This window comes from Sciurus vulgaris (assembly GCF_902686455.1).
Source record: "Sciurus vulgaris genome assembly, chromosome: 2".
NCBI lineage: Eukaryota > Metazoa > Chordata > Mammalia > Rodentia > Sciuridae > Sciurus > Sciurus vulgaris.
In genome coordinates this window covers 47,785,812-47,798,419 of record NC_136462.1, presented here as the reverse complement: position 1 = coordinate 47,798,419, position 12,608 = coordinate 47,785,812, and the positions used below count along the sequence as shown (strand labels likewise).

Here is a 12,608-nt window from a genome sequence, read left to right as displayed (position 1 = left end):
GTCAACCAGAACCCTATTTTCTTACTCAGAGGGTCATGAAAATGTAACAGAACAAGTCAGAGGTGTAAAAACCCAAGCATTCCTACCATTCAACCAGCATCTTGGAATTCCCCAAGAATAGGCCCTCAAAGTGATGTCAAGTCTTCTAGGATTCATCATTTCCAGTTCTATAATAACCTTTCCACTGGTTTAACCAAAATCTCAGCAGTCAAGTTACCCTCTAAGCTGAAGCCAAAGAAGCATGTGGTAGATGTTTTAAAACTGAAGCCTGCCCCAAAAGAACAGACCCAGAAAAAAGAATGAACTCTGTTTCATACCTGGGGAACACCTGGTTCCAAAGAAAAGCTAAGTCCAGGCTAAAGGCCAGACAGAACCAGACTCCCCCTGGGCTAGCTCAGTGGCTGCAGTACCACTTCATTTGGACAGCTACAGACATTCTGGTATGGACATGTTTCAGGGAAAACAAAAGCAAAAAAACAAAAGCAAAACTAAGGAGAATCTGAAGGGAGGGGCCAGGAAGAAAGTCTATAAGATTCTTTTTTTTTTTAATTCTATAAAATTCTTAAGACTTAAGAAACAGGCTAACCAATGGCAATGTATGAACCTCATTATACCTTGATTCAAATAAATTACTAAAAAAGATTATGAGCCACAGTGGGGGAAAAAAATTAAACACTGGATATTTGATATTAAAGAACTAATTTTTTCTATGTGTGGTAATGAATGGCATTTGGTTATGGAATTCTTTCCCTGATTCCACTTCATTTAATAATATGAAATATTTATGAATGAATTGATGCCTGGGAATTGCTTTCTAATAATCCAGTGGGGATGAAGATATTGAGGAAAAACGATGGCTATGAATTGAGACTTCTTGAAGCTGGGTGATAAGAGCATGGGGTTCATATACTGGTTCTCTACTGCTATACGTATTTTATTTTACATGATAACAATTAAACTAAAAATAAAGCAAGTGTCTCTGGGAGGGGTGGGATAATCAGGTACTCGTACCTTGAACTTGTCTACTGAGACTCCTTAGCCTCACCAAAGGAACTTTGTCCATCGTGGTGAATCCAGGTGTTCTGTGTTGATGGAAAGCCTTTAAAATCCTTGGCTGACAAACAAGGAACTTGACCAATCAATATGTGAGAAGACAGAACAGCCACTCCTGTTCCGATGAACAGCTCACTATTTTGACACTTTGAGTTGTAGTTTAAGGAATGTTTTACCAGTAGACACTCCATTATGAGATCCATTACCCAACCATCTACGGGGTCCTACAAGGAGCAGCAGGCCACTCTAATATCCAGCACCAAGACACTGATAACCAGTGAGGGCAGGGGCCACTGCCCAGGGGAGAGGGGACGTAGAGAAGACTACCAGCAAGAAGGAATGAGGTCACTGGGTGCAGGGCAGGAAGACGGCAATAAAATCCTTTTTACCTAACTGCAGTTTTCGCCCAAGTCAGGCTCTTCCTAGAAGGAAGGAAACCCTCCTCCACTCCCTGCCTGCCTGCCTTTCTACCCAGCCTGATCCTTCCTCGACAGCTCCCACACAGGAAGCAACGCTGGATCCCACAAGGCTACAGTCTTAAACTTAGGACTAGGACAGCAGAGGGACATGAGGGTCATTCAGATTCCTGACTCAGCTGGGACCCCCACTTCCTACTGAAGTTAGTAACACCAAGCAAATATCAGAGACACTGTCAGAGCCTAGGGTCACTTGAAAGATGTATCGTCTAATGGTTTAATGAAAAAGAGAAGCCCTGATAATGGGCATTGTAGCTAAGACAGAATTAAGATAATCAAATTAATAGATATGTGATGTTTATACTGGTGGTTGAAAAAAAGAAACTTTCACAAGACAAAGTTATAACACTTTAATAATTTAAATAGAACCAATGTCAGGAATACACATACATAAAATTCAAACAATGTAACTGAACAGTATATTTAAATGCATCAAATTCTTAAAAATCCCCCCCAAATAGATTCAGTATCATGAATATGAAAAAGTAATTTTGAAGTACTACAGACCAGAGTAAAACAGACAAGATCATTACTTTGCATTTACCAATGAGACAATTTACCTATGGATACAACACATTTCTAAGAACACTTCTAGGGAATGTCAGGACAAAGTAACTCTAAAGGAATAAAAATGATCTCCAAAAATGATTATTGATTTATTTATTTGCAGTGTTGGGGATTGAACCCAGGGCCTTGCACATGGTAGGCAAGTGCTCTCCCACTGAGCTATATCCCTAGCCCTACAAAGATGAATTTATAGCTAACAATTTCTTTGGTCCTTCAAGTCACACTTGATTTTACTTTAAAATACCAAACATGAGTTGGAATTCTATCCAGGAATGTCTAAATATTAAGCAGGTTAATGTTGATTCCAAATTAGATTTAACATGGAACTCAAAAATCAACCGCCATTGTACTCCAAATACAATAAAAGACCAGGGGAAAGTAGTAGAGATTTTTAAAAAAGAAGAAAAAGAAAAGAAAGAAACCTCTTCCATCTTGCTCCATTATAAGCTAAATGGCATCTAAGTGGCAGAGATAGAATGATCACAGTTCAAGTAAGCAACATAGTTAATTTTTTTTCAGGTATGGGATTAATCTGAAGAGCACTATGCTGACCAAATAAGAGACTTCTTTGTAGAGTAACTGTGCTGTTTTTGTGGGGGAATTAGGGGTTTTTGTTTAAATTTGGCCCACACTGCCCCAGTGGAATAAAATTTAATATAAACGGTAATAAGGCAATAGCTTTCTGGACTGAAAGACCTACACCACCTGAACAGAGTCACACTGAGGACAAGACCCAAGACCCACGTGGACCGAAAGGAATACAAGACCAGAGCTCTCAGCGCATTTTCACAAACACAGACAGCACAGATTTGTGAGGATAGTGGCGCAGCTCCCAGGGCCACGCTCAGTTCATCTGCACTCTTTCGGGCTTGTGGAAGCTAGGGTTCTTCGGACCTGACAAAGATGAGCACTCTGAAAAGTTTCTAGAAATCTTTAGAAAAATATTTCATAAGATCAAAATAAAAATGTTTGGAGGCATCAACATGGAACATACAAAGTAAACTCCCAAGAAACTTCTAAAGAGACAGCTGTGGGACTAGTTATTTGCAGTGTCAGTACTAAGACTTATAAAATAATGGCTTTTAAAAAAAGGTAAAAGTATCTACACTCTAAACTGGTGTGATATTCTCATCAAGGCACAGAGAGTTAAATGTCTAAATCCCTGTATGTTGACATGAGAATAACTCGTAAACAACTCCAGGAACCGATTCCCTGTACTTGAATTAAGAAAGAAGGTAGAAATGTGCCTTTTTAACTCACAGTAAAATTAAAAAACAGATATTCCACCACCTTCCCTTGGTGACAAATGTTAAAAATGGATAGTTGATAAATACGTAAAAACAAAATGTCACGAGTGAATAAACATGATCAAAATGGAGCTGCTGGACTTTGAATTCACAGAGCAATGCTACACACTGTTCATAAATTATTAGAGCACGTTCAGCATTATACCATTTCTGTGGCAGAGGAAAAAGGAACATATTGGCCATAGGTTTCTCCCATGCCCGATTCTCCCATGCTGATGAGACAGATCACGGTAGGATTTCAACTCCACACACACACTCTCCTCCTCCCCTGCACCCTCAGGTTATCTGAATGGCAGTGGTTTGTGCATGTGACTCAGGCTACTGGCAGTTCACCTCAGACACTGCCCCTCAAAGGTGGCAGGAAGAAAGCGCGGGGCTCGCCCCTGTGTGAATCATCTTTAATTTGACTTTATAAATAATTTTAAATACAATTAGTGACAAGGAATAAAGTTAACATCTGTAACAATTGAAAAGGGGAGGTACAATGAAGACAACGCCTCTGATGGCAGAACCTGGGCTGGGCCTCGCTCGCTCAAGTTCAGCTCCGAATGAGAGTGAGAAACTCCTCCCGCGTCTTGGGGTCTTCCCGGAACACACCCAGCATTGTACTGGTCACAGTTTTGCTGTTCATTTTCTGCACCCCTCGCATTACCATACACATGTGTCTACAAAACAAGACAACGAAGGTGGCTTTAAGGAGCTGGTTGTCCTGGTTTGATTTTTAAAATAAAAAGCAGGTCAAAAGATTAACTCAGCTCAGTTACCCTTCTGAGGCAAATGGTGCCTCCAACTTTTTTTTTTTTTTAAGTTTTTAAAGTTGTGTAGTTTTTATTCTTATCAGTGGTTGAATCCTTGATACAGTCGACAAGAGCAGAGAAAATGGAATTTTCTTTATGTGTGAACATAATAGAAAGGGTCTCCAGAGACCAAAGCAGTGCTGAACTAGCTTAGGTGTTTAGAGAAATACCCGAGCATGCGCGTCCCACCAGGCAGAACCCAGGTAACAGAGGCCAGTGGGTCTGAGCAAGCTGCTGGAGCCACATCATGTACACTGAGCAGAGGTCAGGGCAGGGCATCAAATGGCTGAAACTGCCCACGCTGCGGGTGCAATTCTCATAATTCACTCTAACTTAAAGAAGTGTCTGCATCTGGAAATCATTATGTGACGTGAGATAAGCCAGGCTCAGAGAGACAGGGCTGCATGCTCTCACTCACGTGCGAAAGGCAAAAAAAAGCGGATCTCACAGAAGTTGGGCATAGAACGGCGGGTACTCCAGGCCGTCCGCCAGGCCCGGGAGGGAAGCTGGAGGGAGGGCGGAGAGGGGCTCCTCAGGGGGCACTAAGCTGAGGTTCAACAGTAGCAAGAAGTCCACAGTCCTGTCTGTGTACAGTAGGGTGACGAGAGGTGAAAATAATGTACTACAGATCATAAAAAGCCCCAACAGATAAAGAGTTTGAATATTTTTACCACAAAGAAGTGATAAATATTTGGGGTTGGGCTAGGGATATAGATCAGTTGGCAGAGTGCTTGCCTCACATGCACAAGGCCCTGAGTTCAATCCCCAGCACCATAAAAATAAGAAAAAAAAGTGAATATTTGGGGAGACAGATTTGTTTAACCTGACTTACATATGACAGCATGTACACATGTATCAAAATATCATTTGGTATCCCACAGATAGGTACTATTTTTGTTTTTATGTATCAGTAAAAAAACACAAAAACTTTTTTTTTTTTTTTTTGTTTGTTTGTTTTTTTGCGGTACTAGGGATCAAACTCAGGGCCTTGTGCTTGTGAGGCAAGCACTCTACCAACTGAGCTATCTCCCCAGCCCCACAAAAACTTTAAAAACAATTAGGCATTTCTTTTTCTCTTTAAAAAGAATTATCTTCAGTTGTCTTTTGTACCAATTCTTAGCTTTTTCTCTTTTAGATGTGTGGTAAAATATTAGAAAAATTACTTGAATCAACAAAAAGCTAAAAAAAAAAAAAAAGAGAGAGAGAGAGCATAAAACAAATCTCTACAATATGCTTATGACACCCTGCACTTCCACAACCCTCATCCACCCCCCTCCCCAAAATAAAACCGCTCCCATACCCTGGTTCTTGTATCAGCAACACAGTGATCCAAAGAGGGTGAAGGGTTAGGCCCAGCGATAAAAACTAGCAATGGCAACTGTCTGGCATCACTTGGTGCTAGGAAAACCAAGCAGCACTAAATGTCAAGATCAATTTTTGCATACCACTGTGACATTATCAAAGGCAGGTGCAGACTTACGTTGCTTCAACCACTACCCCAACTCCTGCAGGTTGCAAGGCCTCTGTGATTGCCACTGCAATTTGTTTTGTGAGACGTTCTTGAACTGTGAAGGGGACAAAGAGCTCAGTTTAAGAGTCAAACACAAACGGTTAGGTTTATTTTTCTCTAGAATATTCGAAATCTTAAAAAGCAGACTTCTGAGATATTTAAGAGCCATGACAACAGCTTTTTCCGGTTTGCTTTTTCTACTGACTGAGCCATGCTGAGGCCCTGGTTCAGTTCCCTCACCTGCACTGTAGGTGCTGAAGAGAGAACCCTGGGAACCCCCCAGCATCTCTGCAGGGGAGCGATTAGAAAGGCAACTAGCTCCTAACACTAGCAGGAAAACCAACAGAATACTGGTTAACAAGCAACTCCACAGAAGTAAAGTGGAGCAGATAAACAGCTTGCAACACTAATAACAAAGGGGCTAATTACTGAATTGTTGAAAACCAACCCAATTAACGTAAATACTGTACTGTCTAAAACAACGCATCTTTGAATACATATGAAAGTGTTCACGGAAGCACTGCATTCATCGGAAAACTGACAAAAATCCCCAAATGTCTACCAGAGAGGGGACTGGCTAAATCAAGTCATGGAATACAATGGAAGTCTAAGCAGCCACCAAAATGAATGAGGAATATATGTGGAAATGAATGAGCATGTATGTGGAAAAACTGTTTAAGGTTCGTTAAATGAAGGGAAAATAGAAAGCAAGGCCAATTATATATAATATGGGTCCACTTTTGTTTGAATATGACACAAGTAAACTGATTTGAAAACACTGGCATATGCATGGAAATGTGAAGGAATGTGCAAACAACAGTGATTTCTGTCTTGAAGCACAGACATTGTCTCATCTTCCTATGAGGTTTTAATTTTTGTCGTATTTATTACACTTTGAATACAATAAAGATACTTTTTTGAAATAAAAAAAATGTTTTCTGTAAATAAAGATTACAAAAGTTTACCTTGCAGTCTTCTACTATAGATTTCTACAATCCTAAAAAAGAAGGAATTGTTTTAGTTAATCATACCTTACTTGAAGTGAAACTGCTAAGTCCATCTCCCAAGACTAAAAGGACTTTGTTGAAGTAATAGCTGGGTGTGGACAGGGGATAATGATTTTTACCATAAAACAAGTTCCACCTGAGACGCAGTCCCACGGATACCACATTCACACTACACACAGTGGGGCTTCCTTATGTCCCTAAATGATGGGGGGAAGGGGACTAATGAGTCTCCAAGTATAACGTTTACTTAGAAAAAACACAATTAAAGATGAGCTGCAAAAAATTTGTTTAGTTGTAGATAGACGCAATAACTTTATTTTATTTATTTATTTTTATGTGGTGCTAAGGATAGAACCCAGTGCCTCACGTGCTAGGCACGCACTCTTCCACTGAGCCACAACCCCAGCCCCTGAACTACGAAATTTTAGAAGTCCCAAGTCATCAATTTTAGGCTAAGTCTCAAGTGTTCCAATTAATCATATTGTTCTGTCAGAGCTTAAAGATCAAGTCAAAAATAAAAGACTATTCATTAATTAATATCAGGCCAATTAGCTGGCCATGGTGGTGCATGTGTATAATCCCAGTGACTCAGGAGCTGAGGCAGGAGGATTTCAGGTTTGAGATCAGCCTTAGCAACCTAGCAAGGCCCTAAGCAACTTAGTGAGACTCTGTCTCAAACTGGAAAAAAAAAAAAAATGGGGTGGGGGACTTGGATGTGGCTCAGTGTGGCTCAATGGTTAAGTGGTTCAATCCCCAGATATATTAAAAAAAAAATCAGGTCAACTACGACACCAACTAAATCTGTTAATGTAATCAGATTAGGATGGATTTGATTTCTTTCAGACATCTCTTCATAAGATAGGTTTATGTAAGTACTTTGTATGATTAACCTCCCCCCAAATAAAAAAGTTCTGATATTACAACACAATCTGTTCAGGTGATGAATTCTTCCCTGTCTAGTCATGAAATGCAAATATGGCAATGTGATTAACCCATTTGAGGTGGACAATTCACAATGAGAATGTTTTCTTTAAACTTTGATGCTTTAGTCATGAATTTGGGGATCATCCTTCATGTCCCCAGTAGGAATACAATATCGAACGAATATAACTATATCACTTGGAACACAAATCTGAGAAAGGGTGGTTTTCAAGCTCCTACCTAGGAGCTATGTCATATTTCTTACTGGGTCAAATTTCTATATATATAACTTCTGATGGGTTTTCAGGTGATTAACTTGTTACATAAGTAGAAGCCACTAATTTCAAAAGTTAAGAATGTCTTTCTCATTTTTTTTTCCTTGAGTAGAATTTCAGGTGTAATATTAGAAAAGCGTTAACACTAGGCATCTGTTTTGCTCCACACTTTAATAGGGATGTCTCTAATACTTTATTATCATGCATGGTGTCTCCCATCTCTGGTAGAGTGTTGGGGATATCAAGAGGATTGTTCATGCATTTTTTTTTTTAAAATGACTATGTGATTATGTAGTGAACGTGTTCCCTATGCTCAGAGAGCTTATAATTTTTTATTCCTAGTTTAAGTAAGGAGTAGGTGTTGAATTTATAATGCCTTTTCACCATTTCACATGCCTTTTCTGAATTAAAAAAAAAATCTTTATTTTGTTTTCATCCTGGGAAGATAATTTGTTAAGAACTATTTGTTGGGAACAGAATTCTTGTTTGTGGTTTTTGTTTTTGTTTTTTTTTTGGGGGGGGGGTGGTGCTGGGGATCAAACCCAGGGCCTTGTGCTTACAAGGCAAGCACTCTTACCGAGTGAGCTATCTTCCCAGCCCCAGAACTCTTTTTTGACACCGACAGTTATCTGCCTTTTAATACTGTTGTTGTCAAATCAGTGGTCAGTCTAACCACTATTACTGCATAGCTAATCAATATTTTCTCCATGGCTACTTTTATGACATTTGAGTACGTGTACTCTGAAGTTTACCAGGTTTGGTCTCTGCATAGATTTAAATTTTTCTCATTTGGGATTTACTAGCCTTCTTGAATCTAAAGTGATTCAAGAAGTGATTTTGCAAGTGATCTGAAAACTTTTCTAATATTTCATCTACTCTGTTACATCTCAGAATTCCAACTGTCTCCTACATCTGTTAAATTCAATCTCATATTTTCTGCTTGTCTCTCTGAATTGTATTCTGTGCAAGTTTTTCAGACCTTTCTTTCAGTTCACTATATTTGCATCTATGCCTACTCTGCTATTCAATGAGCATACTAGGCTTTGGTATCATTTATCATATTTTTCCTTTACTTCTAGCAGTTACATTTGGTTCTTTTTCTGATCTGCCTGGCTAACTCTGAAAATTTCTTATTGCTTGGTCAAACTTTCAATACTTTTACTTTTTAATACACTTGCTTTATTTTCTGTATCTGATAATTCCAGCATCTGCCCTCTTTGCACATTTGTGGCTTTTCTTTTACTTTTGAACTCATGTTCCTAAGACTTCACTTGTGGGAATTCTTTGAATCCTGGATAAAAGTGCATCAGAGAACATGAACTTTTTCATGCCAGAGACTAGAAAGCTACCTCCTTGGGGTCATTTTAAATAAATTACTGACTTGGGCTGGCCCAGCCCCCACCTTTTTTTTTTTTTTCTTTTCCTAATTTTTATTTGAGGGTCTCACTAAGTTACCCAGGTTGGCCTCCAATTTATAATCCTTCTGCCTCAGACTCCAGAGTAGCTGGAATTACAGGTATGTACCACTGCATCCAACTGTGCACCAGGGACTGAACCCAGGGGCACTCAACCACTGAACCACATTCCCAGTCCTTTTTTAATTTGTATTTTGAGACAGGGTCTCCCTAAGTTGCTTAGGGCCTCACTAAGTTGCTGAGGTTGGCTTTGAACTTCCGATCCTCTTGTCGGAGTCTCTTGAGCCACTGGGATTACAGGCATGTGCCACCACACCTGGCTAATTTGACTTTTTCTAATGGTTAGTTGTATATCGAGGTTTTCTAACTCAGTGCAATCCATTCTCTCCTATCTTTAAAAAAAAAAAAAAAAAAAAAAATTCATAAAATTTTTAAAATGTAAGGCATATTTTTAGTTACATATCATCTGATCCCTAGATATTAATATATATCCTCTCAATCAATTAGGCTCCCCGAGAATTTCTGATTTGGACTTGTGATTTTTATTCTTTTGGGGTTTTCTCACTTATTCTGCAGTTTGAATTTTATCTTTAAAGCTATAAGAAGCCACAAAAGGAACAGCATGATTAAATCCACAGTCTAGCAAAAACATTCCAGCAGCACATAAGAACAAATGCAAGGACCCTCAGAGGTGAGAGGCAGCGGAGCCAGGCGCTTGACATAATCCAGGAAGAAGAAAAGGCTCATGAGGAGGGGCAGAAGTGAGGTGCTACAGGAGGCAAGGAGCACCCAACAACAGAGGAGAGCCCCTCCCCATTCCTGGATCAGAATACTTCCAGATTTAACAACAAAAATGAGGCCACACAAATAAAATAAAATAAAGAATTGGTAACTATAGAAAAGTTTTAAATTACGGAAAAAAAATTATACTATAAAGCAAAATCAAAACACAAATGGAAAGGTTGGGAAAAATTACTTCCGGCACCTGACCTAAATGTGTAAACATTCAAAAGCTTATGCATATCAGTAATTAAAAAAAAAAAAAAAAGCAACCAAATGAAAAATTAGGAACTTTCTGAATTTCACTCTATGAAAGAAATTCAAAATAAGCTGAGAATGCAGGTTAGTGGTGGAGTGCTTGCTCAGCATGCACAAGGTCCTAGGAGGGAAGGAGGGAGAGAGGAGGGAAAGAAGGAAGGAAAGACAGGAAGAAAGGAAGGGACAGGAAGGAAGGAATGGAGGGACAGGAAAGGGGATGTTCAAATAAAACAATAGATGTCGTTTTTCACTTACCAATGTGCAAAGATTTAAAAGTAAGATGAAACCCAGTGTTAATAACAGTGTGGAGAAACACACCCTCTACCTATTACCAGAGTATAAGCTGGCATGATACCGTGGAGAGAAATTTGGCAATATCAAAAATTTCAACTACCTTAACCCAAAAAGTCCATCATAGTAATTTCTCTCAGATGCAGATTCAAAGTATGCAAAGAAAATAAATAAAAATATGTTCAAAGCATTTTCTTTTTCTGTTTTTGACAGTCTCAAATAGCAAAGACTGACTTAATGAATTAATCAACCAAAGAAATGTTATAGAGCCCTTAAAAATAGCTTGGACATGTTAGACAAAAAGATACACAAGAAATTCAAAGTGTTTTAAATTTTTAAAAAGGCAGTAATAGTACAGCATATAATCTCCTTTGTTGTTGTTTTGCTAGTTAAAGGGCTATGTTTGTGTTTGCACAGAAATTTTCCTGACGGATAGTGAAAGAAATTGCTATAACTTTAATTCTAAAGAATGGAAATAAAAAACAAAAGCTTTCCCTTGGGACTGGGGTTGTGGCTCAGTGGTAGAGTGCTTTGCCTAGCATGTGTGAGGCACTGGGTTTGAATCTCAGCACTACACAAAAATGAAATAAAGATATTGTGTCCATCTGTAACTAAAAATGTTTTTTTAAAAAGTTTTCCCTTTACTCATTTATTTGTATTTAAGTGGAAAGTGTGGTGTGTGTGTATGTGTGTTTGTGTGTGTTTATTTATTAATTTATTTTGAGATGGAGTCTTGCTACATTGCCCAGGCTAGTCTTGAACTCTTGTGCTCAAGTGATTCTCCTGCCTCAGCCTTCCAAGTAGTTAGGACCATAGGCATGTGCCACCTTGCCTGGTAGTAGTATGCTACTTTTATGATAGAGAGGAAAGAAAAAAAAAAAAAAAATGTTCCCTCTGGGGCTGGGGATGTGGCTCAGTTGGTAGAGTGCCTGCCAGGCAAGCACAAGGCCCAGGGTTCAATCTCCAGCACCGCAAAAAAAAAAAAAAAAAAGAAAAAAAAGACCCTGGGTTCAATCCCCAGCAAGGAAAAATGTTCCCTCTGTAATCTAATGCCCACCCTATCTTTACCAACTCCCCATCATGCTTGGCTAAATCTCTTCCTTCCATCAGTGATCCTTGGTTCCTACCTACTGGAATGTGCCCTGCAACTACCTTTTGCATTTGCTCAAGCAGTAAGTTACTTAGAAAAACTTTATTCCCATTAGAATTCTGCTCATCCCTCCATCTCTGAGTCTCTTCCACCCTGCCAAGTCACTGCCAGGTCACTGTCATCATTTCTGCTATGAACCTGGATCTCCAAAGCAAAGCAAACATTTCTCCATGTTTGTGTGTGTGTGTGTGTGTGTGTGTGTGAGCACGCGCACACACACATGCTGGGGACCATGTGTGACAGCAGGCATCACTGTGTACCCTCCTCATGGGTGCTGCGGTGTCCTCCTTCTCTCTAGCTGCCACAGTATCTGGCACAGCACCCTGGCCCAGCAGGTACAATAAGCAGGTTAGCCTTGGCTACCCCAGGGTACTAAAATTCTAAATTCAAGCTTTAATTATAGTCACTCAATTATTCTAAGGCAAAAAAAAAAAAAAAAAAAAAAAAAAAAAATATATGTTCAATGGCTTTTGGGCAACAAAAGGAATTTCTATTCAAACCAAGTTTACTCTAGAATTCTACTAGACTTGAACCAGATCAACTCACTTCTGGCATTTTCTTTTACTTAAGGTTTTACTCTTTGATATTTGACTTTACTGGCACTGAAAGGTCACTCATTTAAAGGCAAGCATATAACAAACTTCACATATGAGATTAAAATGAGCACAAGTTTTGCTGAGACATGAGGCTTTATTACTCCTCAGTTGCTAAATATTTTTACTTCTAACAAGAAATAAGCAATTGGAAAAAATCTTAGTCTACTTTCCTGTTTAACAGACCCTTTATTCAAAGTTTTTACGA

The 12,608-nt window shown here is 39.1% G+C and overlaps 1 protein-coding gene across 1 annotated transcript in view; it reads right to left on the bottom strand.

Moving 5' to 3' along the window:
- Positions 1–1,864: 1,864 nt before the first annotated feature.
- GCH1 (GTP cyclohydrolase 1) overlaps positions 1,865–12,608 on the bottom strand; it is a 42,652-nt gene continuing 31,908 nt past the window's right edge. The window contains exons 4-6 of the mRNA XM_079121429.1: positions 6,676–6,707; positions 5,681–5,765; positions 1,865–4,068 (exon numbers count right to left, since the gene is read on the bottom strand). Coding sequence (XP_078977555.1) covers positions 3,942–4,068; positions 5,681–5,765; positions 6,676–6,707 — 244 coding nt within the window. The 3' untranslated portion in view covers positions 1,865–3,941. The remainder of the gene's footprint in view (positions 4,069–5,680; positions 5,766–6,675; positions 6,708–12,608) is intronic.